Source organism: Mytilus californianus, unplaced genomic scaffold, assembly GCF_021869535.1.
Source record: "Mytilus californianus isolate M0D057914Y unplaced genomic scaffold, xbMytCali1.0.p SCAF_1, whole genome shotgun sequence".
NCBI classification, from domain to species: Eukaryota; Metazoa; Mollusca; class Bivalvia; order Mytilida; family Mytilidae; genus Mytilus; species Mytilus californianus.
This window is the reverse complement of record NW_026262581.1, coordinates 136,732,186-136,756,815: the sequence shown is the minus strand read 5'-3', so window position 1 is coordinate 136,756,815 and position 24,630 is coordinate 136,732,186. Positions and strand designations below refer to the sequence as shown.

The 24,630-nt window shown below is 31.3% G+C and overlaps 1 protein-coding gene across 1 annotated transcript in view; it reads left to right on the top strand.

Annotated features, from left to right (window-relative positions):
• Positions 1 to 4,851: 4,851 nt before the first annotated feature.
• LOC127735798 (protein patched homolog 1-like) overlaps positions 4,852 to 24,630 on the top strand; it is a 36,525-nt gene continuing 16,746 nt past the window's right edge. The window contains exons 1-15 of the mRNA XM_052246166.1: positions 4,852 to 5,203; positions 5,637 to 5,829; positions 13,485 to 13,671; positions 13,898 to 13,967; positions 14,271 to 14,371; positions 17,365 to 17,482; positions 18,148 to 18,240; positions 19,483 to 19,604; positions 20,580 to 20,727; positions 21,127 to 21,261; positions 22,010 to 22,267; positions 22,462 to 22,587; positions 22,916 to 23,034; positions 23,226 to 23,464; positions 23,905 to 24,062. Of these exons, the coding sequence (XP_052102126.1) occupies positions 5,102 to 5,203; positions 5,637 to 5,829; positions 13,485 to 13,671; positions 13,898 to 13,967; positions 14,271 to 14,371; positions 17,365 to 17,482; positions 18,148 to 18,240; positions 19,483 to 19,604; positions 20,580 to 20,727; positions 21,127 to 21,261; positions 22,010 to 22,267; positions 22,462 to 22,587; positions 22,916 to 23,034; positions 23,226 to 23,464; positions 23,905 to 24,062 (2,169 nt within the window). The 5' untranslated portion in view covers positions 4,852 to 5,101. The remainder of the gene's footprint in view (positions 5,204 to 5,636; positions 5,830 to 13,484; positions 13,672 to 13,897; positions 13,968 to 14,270; positions 14,372 to 17,364; positions 17,483 to 18,147; positions 18,241 to 19,482; positions 19,605 to 20,579; positions 20,728 to 21,126; positions 21,262 to 22,009; positions 22,268 to 22,461; positions 22,588 to 22,915; positions 23,035 to 23,225; positions 23,465 to 23,904; positions 24,063 to 24,630) is intronic.

Below are 24,630 nucleotides of genomic sequence, written 5' to 3'. Positions count from 1 at the left end.
TTTTGCCATTTGATAAAGGACTTTCCGTTTTGAATTTTCCTTTGTTATTTTCCTTTTTTCGATAACTTCTTTATAAGCAGTATTAACCCTATATCAAGTAAATCATGTTGGAAACGCAAGCTCTTGAATGATCTTGAATAACGTATTAACTGCAAGCGCTGATTAAATGTTGCTACATAGAAATGGAAAGTTAAAAATTAGGAAGCTGAAATCAACCCTTTTGTCGTAAAGATTTGTTCTCAACTGACCCTCGATTCCCCTAATTTCTAGATGTAAGACAAAATATGAGGCAGACTTATCGGTATATATGGTAACCTGTATTTCAAGTTCGATGGGATCGATGCATTCAAAATAGTTTTGTATTTTTTTAGTGGGAGGGCATCATGCAAAAGTGAAGTTAATTAATAATGCTAGCTTCTTTTCATTAGGGCCCCGCCGAATGGCGGCCGCCCTAATGTGATCAGTCCGTCCGTCCGTCTGTCCGTACGTAACAAATCGTGTCCGCTCTATATCTAGAGAACCGATATGATTTCAAAGTTTATACTTGACATGTATATTAACCAACACCAGAGGGTGTGTCATAATGTATGTTCAACTTCCTAGGTCAAAGGTCAAGGTCAAAAAATTTGGTTTTAGTTGACAACCCCATGTCCTATGGTAAAGATCGTGTCCGCTCTCTATCTTGAGAACCGTTATGATTTCAAAGTTTATACTTGATATGTATATAAACCAACACCAGAGGGTGTGTCATAATTTATGTACAACTTCCTAGGTCAAAGGTCAAGGTCAAAAACTTTGGTTTCATTTGACAACCCCATGTCCAATGATAAAGACACAAATTTTTTACCACACATTATTCACAGCGGGGCCCACAGAGATGGCTCCCATCTCAATGATATCTAGTTCTTTCTAAGAAGCTCATGTTTAAAGTCAGCCCCATATGAATAATACAAGTGGGCAAGAAGACGAACACAGTTGGTTCCCCTACTGTTTTAAACTACTATTGTCTATAATAAAGTTTAGAATGGAGAATACTGGTGTAAAGGGTAGAGAAGTCAAATGTTTCATACTGTTGCAAGTGGGCAAATACTTAGAGTGTAGCTGCTCTAACAGATCTTTGGAATATTTGAGTATCTACTCTGATTTACATCTCCCCTAGTGTAGATATTTTCAGTTACTTTAAAGCCTGGATTTAATTGATGTTAATAGATTTGAAAGAGGTCTCGTGAAGTACATGTAATTTGCTGACCAACAAATGTGACGTTGTTTGAGGGACATTCATGTAATTTGGCATCCAGTGCATTGATGGAAGACCCAATTCTTCATCTTCGGTTGAAATTCCAAAAGAACATAGAACAGACTTATGATAGTTTAGAATTTCCTCTTTCGTAAGTGTTGTTGGGAGTATATATCGAGTTTACAAGTGAATTGTCAATACCAAATTCCGTTATCAAGCAGTTTATGTAATGTGATTTGCACACAAAACTGATGTTTTTCAGGACTTTATCTGCTATGACAAGAACATATTTGTCATGGGGTTAGGCTATGTGCTTAACAAGGTTTCGTTCTTTCAAGATAAATTTAACATGAATGTTGATAGACCCATTCCTTCTTTTTATTCTAAGGAGAAGGTCTGGTAGAGGCTTATTTTGGCCTAAAATTTGAAGTACATCTGATGAAGGATTTTTGACATATTTTAAACACTTATTTAAAAGTGTCTTCTTCAGTCGATTCAATTAGTTTATGTAAAAGATTGAACTGATTTGGTCATTAAAGACGCCTAGATTCAAGCTTAAATATGAAAAATCTATTAAATATGCCACAAAACGTCACTTGTGTTCAGTCTTAATATTCAAATATATGTTGTATTTGATGATGATACATAACATATATAAAGGTTGGGACTGAACACGAATGCGGCCACTTCCATTTTAGACAAAAACCTTCTAAAAATAAGCACAAATGCTAAAATTGTGAAGATTTCAGTAATTTTGCATGAATTAATGATGCTAGTACATGATGCATGGGCATTGTATTGTCAAAACAGTCCATATTTATGTAACAAAGGTATTCTTCTTTCCAATGAATAGCTAAAAGTTCACATTTTTAACAAATTTGAAATGCTATATTTTGAGGCCAAAAAGGGGTCTTACCGGGCCTACTCTGTTATCAACGTACTTACAGCCTTAACTCTTTCGGAAAGATTAATAGTATTCAGGTCTTCTTTTATGCGTTTAGCCCATTGCCGGGCATAATCTTCAACTGAACCCAAGTTGTGTTACCAATTTATGGATTTAGGCTTACAGTATTTCGTATAAGAGACGATTGGATTAAGATCCTCTCTTGATATTAGTCTCTACTGTCAGACATACGTGTGAAAATCCTGCGGCATCGACGGCGAACATTGTTTGGATAATACATATCTTGTTAACAAAAAAGTATGGTTTGTTTCGTCTACATAATTTTTTTCCCTGTCCTTAACTCAGTATAAGGAGATCTTTTAATTACTGAATGAAATAGTTAAAGTTTGGCTGTAGAATTATTGTAAGGATGTATTTGTTTTTTGACTATATTTTCTTGGTTCATTGATCAACGGAACTTTCTCGTATTTAATGATCAAATAAACGTTCAAAAGTATTTAGTAATAATCAGTGCATTAGATATTTCAGCATGTCTTATCTTTTTCCAATTTCCTATTATTATTCCTATCTAATGGGGGATTGTGAAAATGCTAACTTCCATTGCTGTCAGTATATTCCTATAAAGCTGCTTTTAAACTGTAATATTATCTGCTTTTTAATTGTGAACTTTCTGTTTCTATATAGAATTCCAACAGCGCCTGCATTTGGAGTATATATCTCCGAGTTGAAACGATATTCCAGAGCTTGCAATTCCTATCACGGGGGTTGTTACAATGAAGCTTTTAAACCAAGGATTCCAAGTGGTGAAGTTGAAGTATCCCATCGACAATTTCAAGGATGCCATCACCAGTTGGTTGGCCGTTATGATTATATTTCTCACAGATGACGATGGATATGATCCAATTGTCGTAACCACAATCCGGTTGTCTTTTCCTCTTATGTGACATAAACGAATTTGTTCTTTCATGAGCAACACGATAGGTGCCTTATGTGGAGTAGGATCTGCATACCTTCCGTAGCACCTGAGATCACCGACAATTTTTGATTGGGTTAGTGTTTCTAAGTCATTAGTTGTTTATGTTGTGCTTTGTAGACTTGTTTGTCTTTTGGCTTTTTTGTCGTTTTTTATTCATGGCGTTGTCAGATTGTTTTCGACTAATGAGTCTGAATATCCCTTTGTAATCTTCTGCCTCTCTATTGTCACCCCCTTTGTTACCTTTGACAACGCCTTCCTCATTTTGAGGTTATATTGAGCTTGGAGACTTCGTTTTTTTCCAGCAAAATTTATGAAATAGGGTATACGTTTTGTGTAATCAACTCCTATAGTTTTCAACCCAAACCCATGAATCTTCACAGAAAGATGACACATATGTTGAAGGTGTGCACCTGTTTTTACGGAATCGTTCGATTATTTTTTTTCATTTTTGAAACTTTGAAACTTAGTAATTTTTTAGCAAAATTTAGTCACAAGTATAGCAACCCGGCCATTTGAGACTTTTACCTTTTTTTTCCATTTTATGTTTCCATATATTTAAAAGTACAACTCAAACATTTACCATTGATTAAGCAACTTCCCTGGCAAACCGGCTATTTTAATTTTTGATTCATTTTATATCTTTATAGAAAGTGGGTTTTCGGAAGTCTCGGTACAACTGGCTTTTATACGGTAATGTTTTGAATGTCTTTGTGATATTTAAAGATCTAGTTTCCTTAACTTGAGTTGTTGTGTTGTTGTTTCACTAACGTTCATCTCGCATCTCCCTAAATCATATAACATTTTACATTTTTAAAACTTACCTAATTTTCGGTAGAGTGTTAAAATGTTATTTAGTTACTCTCTCTCTCTTTGAAAGAAGCAAAAATCAGAAAGAAAATTGTTGAAGTATTTCTACCTTGCTTCAGTTGATTTTGGTTACTTTTTTTTTTTGTTTTCACTTGTGCTTTACCTTTAATTTCTAACAATTCCCATGTCCATAAAGAGCAAATATTTTAATAGCAAATAAAATAATTCACGTATTTACATTTGGAGATTTTCGTACAAGACCACTTCAGTTTTATACGGTCTTTTATAATCAATCTCTACAAAAACTAAGGGTTTGTTGTTTTCACGAGGTATTTAAAGATACGTCAGCGTGACAGCCCGCCCAGGTTGTACGGCAATACGACGTGTAATTTATTAGCATCTGTCATTTTAATTACATTAGTTTTAATGTAATATAGAAGGTCTCTGAATTAATTCGTAATATTGAACTAGAAGATCGACTGTAACACATTAGACAATTACACAATAGCAGATATGATTTGTAAAATTTGAAAAAAAAATACTGCCTTTTCATAAGAAATCTATTTGCTTAATATATCCGGTGGGCTTGATAATCACGATAATTCAGTAAGCAAAGATTTAGTTCATTAAACTACAAGTTTCTCTTTGTGTGACAAACTCACTGGCTTGTGACATTTGTAGTCGGTCTTACACAGCAATTAAGTACGGGATTCCTTTAGAAAATATGCCGTTTATTTAACGCTGTGGTAGTTCTCGCATCTTGTGTGGTCCGCGCACTGTGGTGAACTGTTGCTTAGCAACTAATGTAAGCTGCTGTTACTTGAGCAATCCTATTTAAATCTGGCCAATCCGATAACAGACAAACACGATATCATCTTGTCAGTCATTACGAGGAGGCGGAGCTTAACCAAAAATCGGGAGTCTTGAAGTTCGCAAAGAATGATATCGGATGTATGGAGCTTACAGTGTTTTGTTTGGATTTTATCTTCTATGAGGACTTCAGAATTATGAAGAAATTTTCTAATATAAAGATGTACTTACATGCATTTCAAACTGTGTGATAATAACATCAATGTTAATTTAAAGTGTATAAACCGAACAACATTCCACGTGGGTTCGAATAGCATTCAAATGACATAGTTTATTTTGTGAATTCCCCCTTCAAAAACGGGAAATCATGAGTATTCGAAGGAGGGGCACTAATTCACAAATTGATGAGGATTTGTTAACGAGGACTAGTTTTGTGGATGCCAGGATAGCGTATAAACAAGTCAAAAAGGTATGTGAAGCGAGGCATCTCCATGACCTCATTTCTATCACAACTCTCTGTGAGTTCTTTTTCTGTAATAACATAACATGTTGTGTAGTTCATTAGTGGAGAAAAATTACATTTGTTAGAAGAAATTCCATGTATATTAAAACATTGTGAATTGATGTGTGTTTTAGCCCTAGGGTAATGTCATCTATTACAACATCACATAATAATGAAGTTAGATTTATCCATACTTTTTGGCATACTTTTTTGATGGCAAAATGAAATCTTAGTTCCAGAAGTTTAACTGTTATCTCAGATGGTCCATTGCATGACAGAAAAATTTGTTTAACTTCATCCACTTTGAATATGTTTTTGTTTCCCCAATTTATTATTTAGAAGTTATAATCTGACCATCAATATATTGTGCGTCCGGCTACAATTTCTTTTTATATTGCAGGGTAAAGCTGACGGGAATAAATGTGCGTTGTGGGTACGATGGCATCTTCAAGATTATATGTTCAGTATTGGTTGTTTCATACAATTACATTGTGGGAAAGTTTTGTTTATGGGATTACTATTGTTGTCGTTGTGTTGCATCGGATTCAAACTGGTCAAATTTGAAACTGATGTTGAAGCTCTTTGGGTAGAAGGTAAGTAATCGTGTTAAATGTCTATTTTCATCTTCTTACATTTGTTATGTTTAATGTGAGCCAGCATATTCATTCACAAACATCGCTTGGATTGATAAAGCAAGTAAGCCGCCATCTTGTTTTGTGACCTAGAAATTTGATCTTGACTGTGTGTGGTCTCGTCTGTTATATTAGGAACGCTGAAATCATCAGAGATTGTTGACGGTTATAGTCGAACAATCGCACACTCACTGGTCATAAGTTTGATTATTCCCGCTCATTAAAGTCATTAGATTGGTTGTGATAAAATCGATAAACAAAGGACGTGATTACATCTACCTTGCAAATTATCAATATTCTCTAAACTAACTTTGGAGCATTTGTGTAATATCAGATTGGCACTCCTTTTTCAACAAGATTTGGTAACAAAAAAGTCAAATATTAATTACAAAAATAACAATAGTGCATTATCAGTTCATCTTAATCAGATATTTTGGTAACGAGATTACCGTTTTCTTGGGAGGTCTTCTGCATACGGGTTCTTTATGCAAACCTCTAACCTTAGCAATTTCTTCATGGGAAAACTATACATCTATTTTTTGTATGTTTTTAACCGACATATTAACAATTTTTGTTTAATTAAGCAATTTTTAGGTAATCTCTGGAGATTTGAAAAAAATCCGAATGATATATTTATGTCACCTTTAGGGTCATACGTATTTTACTTAATTGAAGTCCGTGGGGATGGTATAGTTGGAAGGCAACTGGATGTTTTGCGAGAGTTTTAAGAAAATGCAGTTGGAAAGAAACATTAGTATCATTGCGTTCAATAAGCATGAATAAGTTTGGAATATTAAATTCTTGGTGGTCTTCATTTTAATTGCACATGGTTTAGAACATTTTAATACGAGAATCTAAAAGGCAGTTTTATATTTGTGTTGGTTTTTTTTTCAATGGGGAAGGAGGACTGTCGTTACCTTTTCTGTATAAAACTGGTTTTGTTGTAAAACATTTAACAGCATGCAAAGAAAGATTTTTTGCTGATAGTAATATTTTACAACTGTTTTATGTTGAACACATCTTTCTAGTTAATAATAAAATCATAAAGCCAAAACGCATATAATAATTATATAGTAGTATACTTTGTAAACAACATATCCAGTGCATTATTTAGTGTTATACACAAAGTCTGTTCTTGCAATCTTTTTGATTAAAGTTTTGATGGCTTGGGCATGTGTGAGATATAAATTCTGCTTCAGTTGGAATACAAATATTTTTGTGTTATCATCTACAAATGAATTTTACACCAGAAATCAGAAATAACTTCAGAATTTCTTACATAATGTAAAATCTACAATAAAATTTCTAAATTAAAGCATATACTTTATTATAATGGCTCAAAGAGGAATATGTAAGAATTATATATGGTTTTTCATATTTTATCAGAGGTATATTAATTATCTTGATTTTCTCTATTTTTCATTTTGCTAGTAATATATGCATTGTTTAATTTATTGAAGTGTTTTTGTACTTCATTGTAGCTTTATATTATATATATATATATATATATATATATATATATGGGTGTGTGTAAGATGCAGATCTTGTCCTGAACATGCATGATATATTTGCCTCTGGATGTTAAGCAACCTACAATCAATCAATTAAAATGTACATCAAACAGTATACATAAATTTGTTCCAGGATTTTTAACTGTATAAGTAAAATAGTTTTTGTTGTGGTTTTGCATTTCAAGATTTTTTTTTTTGCTTTCTCTCCTGTCAAGATCAGATAAAATAGTGAAAGAGGGTTTTAAGATCATCTGCAGTGATATAAATATGTTGTTAATGTTGTTTGACCTGGATTCCTCTGATGACAATTGTAATTTGTGTACTAGTATTACACTTGATGGAGGTTTTTATGGCTGAATGAATCAAATACTTCTACCTAGGTCAATGATAGTGTGACCAACTTTTGTTAATGAATACCAATTTTCTTTCCAAGGGATGAAATCTTAACTTTAAATGAAAGAGGAGATATTATTTGTGTCATGTTGAATAGGCTTATAGACTCATGGAGGGAAAAGATTTCCCGTAATTACACATAATAAAAGTTACTTAAATACACAGTTTATTTTATATACATTTTATTTTAGTAAAACCTGTCCCTGTTTATATTGAAAATTGTTGTATATGGAAGGTTCATATTTACAACCAATAAGGGAATTGTTTTTCTGTACAATTTTTTATAGAATAATGCTTTATTTTCCTTAAAAGGGCAACTATCTTTTGATAACTGATATACCCTGAAGTAAGTATTGATAGAATGCTAATACCATTTTGATTTGACTTCAGGTCAGGAAATATCTCCAAGAGCTATTCCTCAAACTAGATTGGTTGTAACAAAATTCTTCTAACTAGATGAATGTAACACACATAGAAGTGACAAAGTACATATCTACAGATTCAATTATTATTTTTTTTAAGAAATGTTTAGAAAAATATTGTAAGATGCACAAAAAGAAATAGAAGTTTTCGTCTTTCCTGCTTTGACTGGTCTTCATTTCAGTATTCAGTTGTGTAACAGACAAAGTCATTTCCAGAGGATATATACTCCCTCTTCCCTTTGATCGTAATTTTTTTTAAATAGCATGTTTTTCACGATATATATAAATTTTCGTATAAAATCTTCAAAATAAATGTTATATCTTCAATAATGAGAAATAAAAAATCATGGAAATGCCCCTGTAATCCTGCTTTCAGAAGATTTTGTATCTTATACATCTACACATTATCCTGGTTTGCTTTTGTAGATAATTATTTGGCCTTTCTTAAAGTTCTTCTAATGATAAACACAAACTTAAGGTTAATATTACTTTCTGAGAAATTTTTTATCATTAGTTTAAAGTGATTGCCAACAATGCGGTATCTACTGATTATTCTGTTAAGAAATGACAGAAAAACATTTCAATTCTGGTATATACATTCTTTTCATTAAGACAGATATACACTGAGTTCACAAAAAATGAACTATGAAAATATCTGTAGGATTTGTTATAATCATTAGGAGGTAGCTCTCATTACACAGTACTAGATAACTATTGTGTGTATGACCTTTTACCATTAAAATTCTAGCTCATGTCGACAGATCAGTCAAATTCTGGACAATATTGATAATTAATGAAATTGTAAAGAATTTGTATTTTATTTTCAACTTTCCTTTAATCTGCATCTCCTGTTGCTTGAGTTATAATGGGATAATTTTGATAAGTAATAAAAGTGCTGTGCAATTTTCATTAAATTCTGTTTAGAATTTAGTAGAGTTTATGCTTAACACACAGAATGATGTTTACAATACTAGGTAAATCAGAAATGGGTTAATCTGTCATAGATATGGTATAATAAAGGGAGATAATTTTGATCTTTTGAAAGAACTGTTTTTTTTTGTATTTCTGTGCTTTGTTTTAGCTTTTGTTTAATAACTTCTTATGAATATAAGGAGATTTTTCATTAAATGCAGTGTTCCTATAAACCATGATATAACAAGTTTCACAATTTTATATTGAAAGCAAGGTGAAATTTGAACATAAATGGCCTCAGGTTGTAAATGTGTACCTTTTAGTGTCCTGTTCATAAACAAATACAAAAAACACAACTCCCAAAGAAAGAAAAAGAAAGCCACAAGGTTGTTTATGGTGAACTGTCCACATTATTTGGTCCTTAGATTTCTCTTCCATGACATGTGTCGTTGACATAGAGGTTCTACATCTATTTTAACCATAAAGTTTCCACATAGATAAGTTTGTTGTAAGTTTGAATTTTTCTTAGGACATTATCCCCAGTCTAAGTAATGTACTGACAAACAATTATTTTGATGTTTTTGTGAAAAAAAAGTTATTCATCCCTTTGTGTACATTTTCATATTTCAATACATTTGTTTTGGAAATGAGGTCATCTTAAATTTATTCTTGGTCTTATGTCAAAAGAACGGATGTTTTTTGAAACATGGGAGTTTTAAATAATCTATGTGTTTTGTATATTTGGAATTGTCTCTTTCTCATGAATCTGTTTAACATATCTTCAGTGCTGCATTCATTAGACTGGAGGTACACACATACATATTTTAAGAGTACCCCCCAAATCAAAATTGTCAATCTCTAGCTGAATATTTTGGGAGGAGGTTCCAGCTTACAAACTCACTCTCTGAGACCTGAAATTAATTGTCAAAAGTCCAGTAATGGACTGTCAAATGTATGTCTTTAAATATTTATTTATGTATATACATGCAGATTGCTCTGTTGTTGTCTACTTTTTACAGCACATAGTATGTTGTATTGGTCATTTTTTCTAAATTTTGTTTTCCTCCCTCCATCAAAGTAATTTTAGATGTAGAATTAATTTAGAATAATGTTATTATTATTGAAACGTAAGATATTTTTATTGTTAACTTTATTTTGACGAAGCTTTGTGACTTAAGAATATTGTTTTTTATTTATGACTTGTATATATGTAAATATATATATATATAATAGCTAATACTAGTCCTCATAACTTTCTAGAAAATGTTTAACTAAAAAGAAAAAGACAAAATCCCAAAGATACTTAATCAGTAAACAGTTCTTAAACCTGAAGCTCAAATAAATATCTTCCCATTTTATTGAAAATATTCGAAATTTTCCATGAATCAGCGGAACATGGTGGCCAGTAGAGCATGTATAAATGGTAACAACCTTTGTCCTGTCTTGGTTGAATGACAGATAATTTACATTAGCCATGATGACAACACCATATATACCCAGTAAATGTTCTCAGGTTAAAATCACACTGATTTTTTTTTTGTTTTACACCACAGACCACCCGTGTAGTAATGTTTAGTTATCTAGATAATAATTAGACATTTACAGTTAACTTGCATATCCCTTGTGTTGGTGTTCCTATGTAATTTTATATCTTACTTTTGTCTTGTTGAGATTTGCAGATACTACCTTTGTGCAATGCATTTAGTAGGAATGGTGGTATGCCGAGGAATTTTTTTGCTCTTCAATTTTTGGCCAAAGGCCATGATCTTTTTTAACCATCATACCTATACCATTGTGCCCAACTAGTATCTCAAGTAAGATGGAATATAATTAATGGGTAATAAATGTTATTTATTGCTATTAGAATGAAATCAGGTATAATTACACACAAACATGTAAAATGTTTACAAATGTGGTGGATCTTGATTCATCCCTGCCATGTCGGGAAATGTTAAAACAAATTCTCTTTGGATACATGGATGAAAGTTCATTTTTTTGGTGAAAAATTTACATCTTCTCTCAAAATTTGTGGTAGATGTAGGTCTTATCATTGTGTAGAAATATAAGAAACTTTATATCTTTGAAAATGTTCATTTTTATACCTTGGGAGTTTAAAAAAATATGCTGACAAGCTGATTGCTTTAGCTTTTGAAATTTAGAGAAACTTGTATGAATGATGTTGTGATGTAAGTAGGTGAGACGTATGCATTAGTCAGATGATAGCAAAAAGCAAAAAAAAGGGTATCATACATGAATCTTGACAGTTCCAAATGAAACATGACAACACCAACACTTCACAAAAAGGTGTTTAAAATAGAAAATACCAAATGATTATATAAAGCTCTTTAGCAAGTTTACCGAGTCAAATTGTTATATCAAAAAGCAGGAGTATTAAATGATCAAAATAGATATTTTGTTCTCAAACAGAAGTTTCGATTTGTGTTTTGAAAAAAAATTATAATGGCAAACCCACAAAATAAAAAGAAAATACACAAGTGTTAAGGGTACCACCCTCAAGGTAGCATATACACAGGAACATGATGTGAGATCTTACTGCCTCACTAAACACAATGAATGTGTTGCATGCCAAATCTCCAATTACTGCCAAACATTTGTACTAACTTTTCTTCTCCATTCAATAAAGTCCGTCAACTTTCTTTGTCAGAACTTTAAAATTTAGATTTGAATAAAATGTATTTTGCATGTGGATTGATCTATCAATTAGTCATAGTAAATGGTTGTACTTTGGTTGAGGTGAATGAATGAAATTTTCCTTGAGAAATGGTATTTTTGAATAATGCTTAGCTTTCTTGCATGACAATGTCAATTTAAACTATGCTGTTAAAATATTTAATTAAATTTTTTGAAGGTTTTCATACATCACTTGTTCCAAAAAAACATAAAGTTTATTGTTTGTAAGAAAGTTGAAAGAGGGCAAGTTATACAATAAATAGGTTAAGAGGGAAAATACAAATAATAATTTAAAATGGTTGCACCAAGAGCCACTGATTAAACAACTTTTTTTCTGGACATTTTTTTTGAAGTTAGTTTGACTGGAAAATCTGAGTGATTAAAGAATTTAAGAATATTCCATAAAAATAAAATGTGAAATTGTAAGAAGTAATTTAATGAGCAGAGTGAAGGAGAAGAAAGTTTGTAATTGGACTGAGATTCAACATACCAAGGTTTACTTCTATTTGTTTTTCTGTTGTAAAAAGGGATTTGTGTAAAATGCACTTACTATGTACAAGGTACATACAAAAACATATGACATTTTAGTCTACATCAAACACTGGGCCACACACAGCTAGTTCTGTCATCCAATCATATTAAAGGCAGTCATCCAAAACTTTACCGAGGTCATTGTCATAATATTTCCGCTATTGTACTCCTTCTTAACTAAATATTGGTTCTGTGCTATGTGTATAAAGTAAATATTTCAAAATTCAATGACATTCACAAATTTTTAAATAATTTCTCTCTGTAACTAGTATTTGAAAGACTGAATACAAATTAAGTGCACTTCTCCTGTAAGATCATAACCAGTTAACATACAGATTGTAGAAAAACAGGCAACATTTTATCATATGCTGTATTGAAACAACAATTTTCATGGTAATCTTATAATAAAATATAATAATAATTTATTCCCTTTGGAATGCCTGCTCGGTGAGGAGTAAATGTGAGTATAATCAGTATTAAATTGATCTGACTCCTGATCAGATTTCCAGGGAGAGGGGGATATCTCAGAATGTCTTTGTTTCTCTTCTGGCTCCAGATCAAATTTACAGGGAGATATTTCAGAATGAATGTCTTTATTTCTCTTCGGACTCCTGATCAGATTTCCAGGGAGAAGGGGATATCTCAGAATGTCTTTGTTTCTCTTTAACAGGAATTGCTCTCCATACTTTGTTTTATATAAACAATGCTTAACTGTATTGTTTATTCTATACCCTATAATTGAGTCCAGTTTTTGTGTCAGGAAGAGAAATCATTTGATAACATTGAAAGTGAAAATGTCATCATTATTTTGAATCTACTTGTCAATCTGCTATAATTTTCATTGACAAAACTGGAAATTCATGACTGTTTGACCATCTTCTGATGTTAGATTTAAGGGTTTAAGTGAAAACAATGTTATGCCATGTGAGGAGTTTTCAGAAATGTACTGTCAAGGAAGGGCCTCTCCCCTCAGGTATACATGCATCCAGATTCCCGAATTTATTCATATTTTGCAGGGTGCATGTGGATTTTGAATAAAGCTGGAAAGCAATATGTTATTCGGTCCTTTATTTTTATTTATTACAGTGCTGATATAAAACTATTCTGTTTACTTATTTGATGTTAAATTTTAATAAAACTTTTGTTTTTTCCACAGCGGGTGGCAGATTAGAGGAAGAATTAGCTTATACAAAGGCCACCGTAGGTGTTGGTAGTGGAACCACCAGTGAACTTGTTATTCAAACACCAAAAGAAGGATCAAATATCTTAACACAAAAATCTTTATTACTACATTTAGAAACATTACTGAGAGTTACAGAGATAGAAGTAGACCTCTTTGAAACGTAAGTAGATAAAAAAAAACAACCTCAAATACTTATATTGGAGAAAATGAGTCAAATAAATTCTTAGTTTTATTTTTGTAATGTACTTCAAGAACAATCAATCTAGGCAGATGTTTGTATAATCTGTCCACTGCTGTGGGTAATACATTCTTGAGTTTGGAAAATAAGAAATAGAACCATTGCATATTATTTCTAATAATAAAACAAATATTGTTTTCTTTTTCAGGACATGGAAATTTAATGATATATGTTATTTAGCTGAATTCCCTATTTTTGATGACACATTTATTGATGGAGTAAGTATTATGCTTTTTATTTCATGAGTTATCTCCCTTATTTTGAATTTTCTTATGTATGTGAGACTGTACTGATTTTGTAGTAAACTATGTTTTTTTTTAAAATCACCAAAGGAATAAATGAGTAACTTAGGATATTAATAGCATTGATTATGTAATGTGTTCATTGTCTATATCACTAGGGAGTAACTAATTTTACATTCTTTCCACTCTTTTTTTAATGGGAATGAACATATGTGCAAAAATGAATTTTCTTATTCTTCTATGTCTTGTTTATTTCTTACATGTATTATTTTTCTTCAGATCATCCAAAAAATAACACCTTGTGTGATTATTACACCACTGGATTGTTTTTGGGATGGTGCTAAAGTTCTTGGTCCACATAATTCAGTCTGGACAACATTGTAAGTAACTATAAACAAGTAGATAATCACCTCCATCTTCATGCTGGTTTCCACTCCTCAAAATAGCCAGATGAATTTGAAGTCAAAGTTTTATTATTAGGACAAGTTAATTAAGTTCCTTGTATATTTCTTTTTTAAATCTGCAAAATCTTTTATTATAATAAAAAATGATGATACAGTAAAAGAGAACTTGTTGACAAATAAATACAACAGTTCTATGTGTGTTGAGTAAAATCTCACTTTGAGCAGTTGTTGGAGCTAGTATCAATTGAAATCTATGTTGACACCCTGTTATTAATAAAGAACTTCTCTCTTTCTCTTAAACATGAAGGAGCACCTGCACAAATGTTTACAAATGTGAATTGTGAATATTTTGTGAAACAATTCTCTTTTACAGAGTGATGATTTTACAAAGCACTTGCTGATGAAAACTGTGTTACATATGCGAGCTTGTTAACCTTATGTAACATTAAGGAAAGCTTGGTTAATTATCCCTCCTGGCATCTGTCGAATGATTAAATCTGACATTGGTACTCTTCTGTCCTAAATTCCTGGCACGATATTTACCATCCTGGGTGGTCATCTGGGGTACAGGCCTTCTAAAATGTGTGATCAACAATTGAATGCTTCATAACATTAATTTAGTAGGTAGAAATAAAATGTTTGTGGAATTTTTAATTGAACTTCAGGTAGGGCAAGTTTCCAAAGAAATGATTAAACTTGCAGTATATGTAGTGTATTATGACAGTAAAGTAGTTTTCCATTATATTCTTGTAAAATTCAGGAAGTTTACATTCTATAAGTTTATTTTACCCATAGAACATGTCCAGTCGATTATGAGTATATATTTTTGAAACACATTTAAAAAGAGAAAGGTTGAAGTTCATTTGGTCTTAAATATTAAATTTTGAAAATGAACCTCATTCCATGTAACGAAAAATACCGAACATACCGGTACTAATGAATAAGACAAATTTCTGCACTTGGAGCATCTATATTTTAGTGGTAGATTAGTAATTGAAAACAAATTATCCAGGAAAATCTATTTTGTTGTATTTAATGAAAACAGAAGATGAGTGTTCACCTCAAAAAGTTTGCACATAGAATTGAAATGTTCTGATATCAAAACTAGAAACAAATAATTCAACCTATCCTTTCTTACAAAAATGAAAGAATATTTTCAAATGTTTTATAAGTTGCTTGTATATTGGTGCATGAAGTGAAATTCTTCATTGATGAAACAATATATGCTATTTGAATTATGAATTTTATTTTCAATCTGCATAAATAAAATGAATGTGAACAAAGGCAATGAATTATGAATGTTAAATTTGATTTTGACAAACAACAACCTGCTTGTGTTTACTTTGGAGTAGTAAATTTCCTCCATCCCCTTGATGTTCTTTGATTATCTCTGTATAGAATCAATAAAGTTTCTGGGGAAAGAGATTTAACTGTAGTTAATGAATGAAACGTGGTAAACTAGGAAAAATTTGGAAGGAAATATCTTGTATTATGCTGTAGGCATAAATGATAAGACAAAGTGGGTGGTCTTCTATATACACCTGTGATTTTGGTCAGACTTGAAACATTTGTTGTTGTTTCAAATGAAGGTGATTTACTGTTGTGCTCAAAATAAAATATCCGATTATGACACATATTTCTTTGACTTTTATCAATAAAGATTTATTTCTTTATGGCAGAATAAATTCATTTTTTACTGTTTTAGTCTTCTTTGAAGTTCTTTTCTAAGCTCTAATAACAAGATAGCTGAGATTTGACTTAGGATAAAATCTTACACCATCTTTCCAAAACTTTACAAGAAATGATGAAATATATCTTTTTACAATAAAGTCAGACAAACGTACTAAATTTCCTTCAATCATGTTTTTTTTCTGTAAAAAATTAATAGATCAGATGCATAAAAAAATAAAATAGAATAATATTTCAGTAATATTTTGTGATTATTCTGTCAGCATTTCTGTTAAATACTAACTTGCCTTTCATACCCCACAAGAAATTCACCCAAGTAATTCATTATTTTAATTACAAACTTATATATTTACATTGCATTTCACTAAATCTAAATCTTCCCATAAATTTAAATCCATGGGAGGGCTTGATATCTGTATTTAAATCATTTTTTGTATTTCAGACTTGAATAAATAAATTTATGTCTTATCTGATTACTAAAATATCCAAAAGGGATTTAACAAAAATATTATTTCAGATGTTATAAACTCCTATTATGATGTAAACTGAATTTTATAGCTGAACCATAAAGGGGAATCTATTGTTACATCATCAAGTATCGTTTGAATGGCGATGGGGTAAATTAAAGAGATGCATTTTACCTATTGTATATCATAAAAAAATTTTTTTACCTCCCATTATAATAGACTTGATAAGGAATGAGTTAAGATGTTAAAATATAATTTTATTAAGAAAAAAGGATTCAAAAGATGTAGTATCTTCATTGGAATAAATGTCAAATGAAGAAAGGGATATATGAGTCAAAAAGCCAACAATCAGAGAACACAAAAAAAAGACATCATTCATTCTTCATAGATAAATTTCATAATAAATTTCTAAATTGTAACTTAATATGTTCTCATAACTGAAGGAAATATAATTTATTTTTCTGTAAATATTTGTAATACATATTTAATTTCCCTGAAACAAGAAAATATGATTAAAGTATGGCAGTTAACCACTTAACTCCAAATAATCAGTTTTAGGAAAACACTTGTGTTAATTTTTGGCTTGATGCTGAAATTATTCAATTTTCTCATTTTTGCAGCTCTTAAATATTATGTGATGTATATTACCAGAAATCATTTGAGGAAATCTAGTTTATAGCATTTAAATTCCCAGTTTCAAAACTTGCCAAATACACAGCTTACAGGCGGATTATTTTACAGTTATTTGGGAGAAAACATATGAAGTTGGTTTTATGCGCTAATTGTTGATAGATTTCCTTTGTTAATTTTTAGACCTATTCCACCTCTAAAATGGAAGAGTTTAGACCCTCAAAGTCTTATAGAATACATAGAGAACAATAATGCAGAAATGATTCCAAAGGTGGAATTGATGAAGGAAATAATGAAAGAGGTAATTTTTATGATCTGGGATACAACAAGTACAAAGTTTAATATATATTATGCTAATTAGATATTGACATCCTTATATCTTCGTTCATGCTGTCATTTACCTCTTTAATATGTTTGATCTGAATAAAGAGTCTCAATTCGTGCATTTTATTAATAAATTTTATTATTGATATGTTTTTGTACTATGTTACTGTGGGGTAACAAATTACCAACATTTAAAGTCATTTTGTTACATAATGTGGAAGCGATGACAAATCGCTTGTGAAAACTTATCAATCAACCACACACATAGAATTGCTTACTGTAAATTGTGGTCACCTTAATGTCACTTTTTCATACATTTGCACTTCAAAGATTTCATTTATTTTAATAGTAGTACAAGCTACATGCATGCCCTAATCAACATTCTGCAAGGTAAAAAAATGACAGAATAGATAGATAAAATAATGAACTAAACAAGTTTAATCTTCAACAGTACTTCAGTTACAGATAGTCTTGTATGTAGTTCATCTTAGTTGCAATAATCATTATTTTTTTTCAGTTAGCCTTTGGAATATTTGAATTACAATGCATCCCAAACACTGTTTATTAGTAGAATAATTCTGTTTCAGAACTAAGTTACATATGTTTTGTCAGACTTAAAAAAAGGTTGAATATTTATTGCAGGCTGGTATTACCACAGGGTACCAGGAGAGACCATGTTTAGATCCGACAGAAACCCAGTGCCCAGATTCAGCTCCTAACAAGCACTCTGGCTTGGTAAATACACTTTTTGTTTAGTTAATAGGAAAAAAAGGCAAATTTTTTTCACATCTAATTCAAGTTAACAAATAGGATTTATCAAGGTCAGTTATTCCAGAACAATCACTTATCTGCCTAAGGATATATTCATCAAATATTACGAGAAGGTTCTGTGTCCCTTCAAGTACAAATTGGTCTGACAAAATGCATGTATTCCAACATGACGTATGTAAATATATACCACCCTCACAACAGATTTACTAACACATATACTGACATGCAAGAGTTTGTTTATGCAGTGAAATCTAAGAGCATTTCCATTCATGTGTATTTGTTAGTATCACTGACTATAAAGTAACTGATGGTAGTTGTTGCAATGACCTCTATGACCTTGTGACATATTTTGAATTGAATAGAACAGGTATACCAGACGTTTTAATTTGAAATATGATGAACAGGCAGTGCAAAGGAAAACATTTATCAAAAAGATATTTTAGACAATGTTGAATGTTGTCTTTAATAAGGACTTCTGCTTTGTAAGGATCTACAGTTAATTAGGCAAAGTTATCGAGACTACTTTACAATAGGGCTTTAATTTCCATGTTTTTATGGTTAAAGTCTTTGAACATTGAACCGACCCTTGGTTTATAGATGATCATTGTGACTTTTTTATGTACATTCAACACCCACCATGTTTTTTAAAGGGTGAACAATTGTATAAAGTTGGAATGTTTAGAAGTTATTGACTCTGGTATTATGTTACACAGGGTGTAATTAAGATGGTCAAACCTACCACTATGTTTTATCTCCTAGTTAAATCATGAAACCTACACCCAAAAAATTTACTCATCAAAATTACTTTACAATGGATATGTGAACAAAGAAAGAACAAATCTTAGATGAAAAGCTCTCGTTTTATGAAAGACAAATTCATAATCTTATAAAAAGAATTTATATTGGTGTCAATTTTAATAAGCTCAATATCAACTTTTTAAATAGAACTATAATTTTTAATATTTTTCAAATTGCAAGTCATGCTAAGTTTCTTGAATGAAGTAATGTAATTGATAGTGCATTTAGTAAGTTTAATTTTGTCATACCATGAAATATGGAAAAGAAATGGCTTAACCTATCACAAAAACATAACCCTCATGTGGTCTCTTAATGTATTTTTTTTTTTAAATAAAATTATCCTAGTGGTACATTTTAGTGATAAAACTGAAATATGGCATGATAGAAATGTAAAGTATGTTATTTTAGATCCCAGACATTGGAGCTGAATTAACTAATGGATGCACTGGATTTGCTGAAAATTTAATGCAGTGGCATGAAGATTTAATAGTTGGAGGGGCAAAGAAAAATAAAACTGGCCATATTGTCAGGTAGGTCAAGATAGACAAATGAGGTCAACAGTTTTATTGATTTTGGCAAAAAAATGTAACTTGTTGTTACAGAAAGAGTGAATATCCTTGCCAAAAATTGTAAGTGTTTCAAAAAGAAAAACCATGTAATGAAAATATAGGTTTGATTTTAGTGTTCATTGTTTACATCAACAATCTAGATTTATGTTCTCTTTACCCTTACACTGAAAATATATGTAAATATTTTCGCTATGGAATTTTTTAGTTGAATAGAAAGTTTTTTGAATAAACTTAAAATGGGTCAGATAGTTGAAAATGATTTAAGTGATTACCGTTGTCAGTAGGTTGATGGTCACATTGTATAGGTGACAGTATCTATAAAGGATGAGTTTTTTCTATTGGGTAATCAGTACAATTGTCTCTTGCCAATTCTCTATACAAATTCATTCTAAAGTATAGCCTAACTTATTTTACATTGACCCACTCTATCAGTTTATTTTTATCAAAATACTTTCATCAGTATTAGGAATTGAAAAAAATCCTGACTTGAATAGAAAGTATTACATATATTAAATGTGTGTAAATATTCAAAAGATAAAAATGATGAACACTAAATAAAACTTTTCAGTTTTATAATCCATTTAAACACCAGTCATGGATTTGATACTAAAAAAAAAATCTCATATACATGGTAATTTAAATAGTTCCCCCAAAAAATGCGACCAAAGCATCTTGACTAGGTGGGCTTAACTTCCAACCAATGGTAAATTCTTTGGATGAAAAATTGTAAAGATTTTAATATGTACTTTATTCTGTGTTGCAGAGCTGAAGCAATGCAGTCTATGTTGTCCAAGTAACTTTAATATGTACTTTATGTTACAGAGCTGTAGCAATGCAGTCAGTTGTCCAAGTAACTTTAACATGTACTTTATGTTACAGAGATGAAGTAATGCAGTCAGTTGTCCAAGTAACTTTAATATGTACTTTATGTTACAGAGCTGAAGCAATGCAGTCAGTTGTCCAGTTAATGGCAGAGAAATCTCTGTATGAGTTCTGGCAGGATGACTACAAAGTACACAGTATTGAATGGAGCCAAGATAAAGCCAAGCAGGTCTTGGAAACTTGGCAAAGAAAGTTTATAGAAGTATGTATCCCTCTTTAAGACATCCATGTTATAGTTAAAAAAACAGTTGTAAATATTGAATGTTGATATCTTTTTAATGGATGGATATAGCTTGGGTCTTCTGCAATAACTGTCAAAGAATACAAAAATATACTTTATGTATAAATTTGTCATTAGATTTCACAAATTCCTCCTCTTTCATCATTTAGTTTATGGGGAATGTGGTTTTGTATTTGTGTGTATATAACAATATAATGAGTTTTATATGATATATTGTAGATGAATTTTAGTAGTATATTTTTTCGCTTATGCTGTATATCCATATTTGTTCACACTTCTGTGGAGTATTAACAAATTTTTTTTGCAGTGTCACCAAAATTTAAATTAACACCTGACATTATATGACTTGTTTTGCTTTAGGTTGTATCTGGTATGACCGGAGCCCAGAACACGTCTGATTCTGTGTATGCGTTTGCTACTACCTCACTACTGGACATGATGACAGAGTTTTCTGGTATTAGTGTTGTGAGAGTGGCATTTGGTTACATACTTATGGTAAGTTGGTTACATACTTATGGTAAGTTGGTTATATACTCATGGTAAGTTGGTTACATACTTATGGTAAGTTGGTTACATACTCATGGTAAGTTGGTTACATACTTATGGTAAGTTGGTTACATACTTATGGTAAGTTGGTTACATACTTATGGTAAGTTGGTTACATACTTATGGTAAGTTTAATAGTGAAAAACACATGAAATGCATACAAAATCAACCATTGAAAAGAAATTTTCAAACCAAATAGGGAATGTATTCATAAACAGATAAAGTCCATTATTTTCAGTTTAATCAACCTATATATCACAGAAAACAAATATGACAGGTTCATTGAGTGTACCATCTTCCCTGTAGTCAGTTCTGTGATATTGACATGATTTGAAATTATATTTCCAGTTTAAAATTATGTAACTGTACAAAAAGTTGCAACTCCTTCAGGCAAATATAACTGTAGACAGTTTAGGCTGTTTAGACTCTTGTGCTGTCAGACATTGATATTTCTGGCTTTCCAAACTATTGGACTCAAGGATACCTGATAAAGAACATTCAAGCAGAGCAGACATCAGATTATTTGGGGTTTTTTTTCAAAATTCTTAATTTACTTAGATTATATATATCTATTCCATAACACATGGAAAGAAAATATGAATTCTGTATAAATTGTAAAATTTCTGTCAGACATCCACAGTATCTATTTTTCTCAATATATTAATTAACCTAACCAGGAACATGTTTTATATTACAGATTATATATGCCTGTGTATCTTTGTTGAAATGGAACAATGCAGTGCAATCACAGAGTGGTATAGGGATTGCTGGGGTACTGCTGATAGCTTTATCTGTAGCGGCTGGGCTCGGAATCTGCTGTGTTCTAGGGATACCATTCAATGCAGCCACTACACAGATCATACCATTTCTAGCACTGGGATTAGGTGTGGATGATATGTTCCTCATTGCTCATACATATTCTGAAAACGCTGAAAAGAAAAATATTCCATTAAGTGTAAGTACAAGATATGTGTAGAGTGATTGCTAGTGAAGATGAATTATTCGGAATTTACAGTTAATTTGGTACATTCACATTCAGTTCCAAGTCATCCTTATGATGCAATTATCAAAAATATTACTATTACTTTGGAATAAATTTTTCTCAATACGAATATTTAGTTTAATTGATTTGAATATTTCCATTTGCAGGAGCAAACAGGGGAATGTTTAAAGAGAACTGGTGTGACAATTTTACTGACATCCTTCAACAATATGCTGGCTTTCTTTACAGCAGCTATCATACCAATTCCTGCCTTGAGGGCATTCTCTTTACAGGTAGGTGAACAATAAACTAACATTTGATTATATAATCTTTATCTTTTTTAGCAAGAATTGTTTGGTTGGAAATACTCAGTTAGTTTTACTGATTTAAACAGATAAAAAAATTAGACTTCTGATAACAAAATATTTGAAGTTAATTTGATTTTATTTTTTCGAGTTTGTATTACGTCTCTCTGACTCTTTTTCAGTATCTGGATAATTTATTTAACCCACCAAAACATTGGATTAATTAATGAACAATGGATAGATACCTAGCTAATTACACGTTTGTATGTTAATCTGTGGTGTTGTCCTTTTTGACTTGATACTATTTGTATTACAGGCAGCTATTTTGATCCTGTTTAATTTAGCCTCAATAGTTCTAGTCTATCCTGCTATATGTAGCATGGATCTCCAAAGAAAAGATGACAAAAGAATCGACATCTTCTGTTGCTTTCAAAGGTCAGTTTATTATCTATATTCCTTGTGTACAATCAAAATCCAGAAAATCCAAAGAGTTAATTTCATTTTAATTAACATAAAAAAAGAAAAAAGTAATATCAAAGTTTATTTGAATATCTTTTTGGTGCTTCATTGAATAAATCAAAAGTCCTATGAATTGCAAGTTGTTGATTTTGAACTTTTTATTTTAGTTTTGCTGATACCAGAAACTTGGTAATGCAGTTACAACCACAGCATGACTTCCAGTCCCGTGACCAAAGCCCGCCACCAAGTTACAGTCCACCCCAGTACAGTCCTAGTCCTCCCCCCAGTTATGCTTCATCAGCACTTCACAACACTGTTACCCAGACTGCTCCTGATGGTATACATACAGTAACAAGTCTAGCCCCTAATGAAGGTGTCTTTGTACCAAGAGGACAACTAGCTACAGGTATGTTCAAATTTATGCCTATTTACTGTGATTTTCTGTCTTCTTATTTTAAAATAAATACCAGTTTTACTAGTTCTCAACGTTTTTGTACCTGTCAATGTGAGATCTTTATTATTTTTACTCATGTAGTCTAGTATTACAAATGTTTAATAGTACAACTGTCAGCTGGAACTTGTCAGGTTATAAAAGTGCACCTTACAAACAATATATTATTAAATCCTAGTGACAGAAGAAATGATTCATTTATACCACGATTGTTTTATTAAGAATTTATGATTATAGTTATTTTAATATTTCACATAGAAGTACACAATTACAATATGCACTTTTAATGTGTACTAATGAAATATACATAAATACAATATAGTTATTACATGCTAAAAATGTAGCTGTGTTCTGTTAAATTTCAACACTAACCATGAAAGTAAATGTAATTATAGAAACCACCAGTTCATCGTCAAGACAATGTCTTACTCCAGAAGAGGGGATCTCATGCCACCAAACATTTGCCATGGCTCAGAAGAAATGTCTGACAGCAACCTTTACCTCACTGGCAAAACAACATTATATTCCTTTTTTACAGAAGAAATGGGTCAAGGTAAGTGATTATAAAAAGTCAGAAGCTACAGAGTAATACTTTTTTACAGAAAAAATGGGTCAAGGTAAGTGATTATAAAAAGTCAGAAGCTACAGAGTAATACTTTTTTACAGAAGCAATGGGTCAAGGTAAGTGATTATAAAAAGTCAGAAGCTACAGAGTAATACTTTTTTACAGAAGAAATGGGTCAATGTAAGTGATTATAAAAAGTCAGAAGCTACAGAGTAATACTCTAAACTTACAGAAAACTGTAGTTTTCATATGTATAATTATACATGAATATATTTATGGAGAGGGAGAAAGAGAGAATGCTCCTGTATTTCCAATCTACTATAGGAACTAAAGTGAATGTGCAGCACTTTGTGTATAAATGTGCATTTTTTCCTTTACTGTTTCTTGGCAATTAGATTTTCTTTGAAATCCAATCTACTTGCAGCATGTGGCTTTGTAAATCGAAATGTGCAGGTATTGTGTTTTCTGTTAATCTATACTCCAAAGGTGCAGGTATTACGTTTTCTTTAATGAAACAAAAAATCAGTAAACACAAGAAGACTCTAGAAAATTGTTT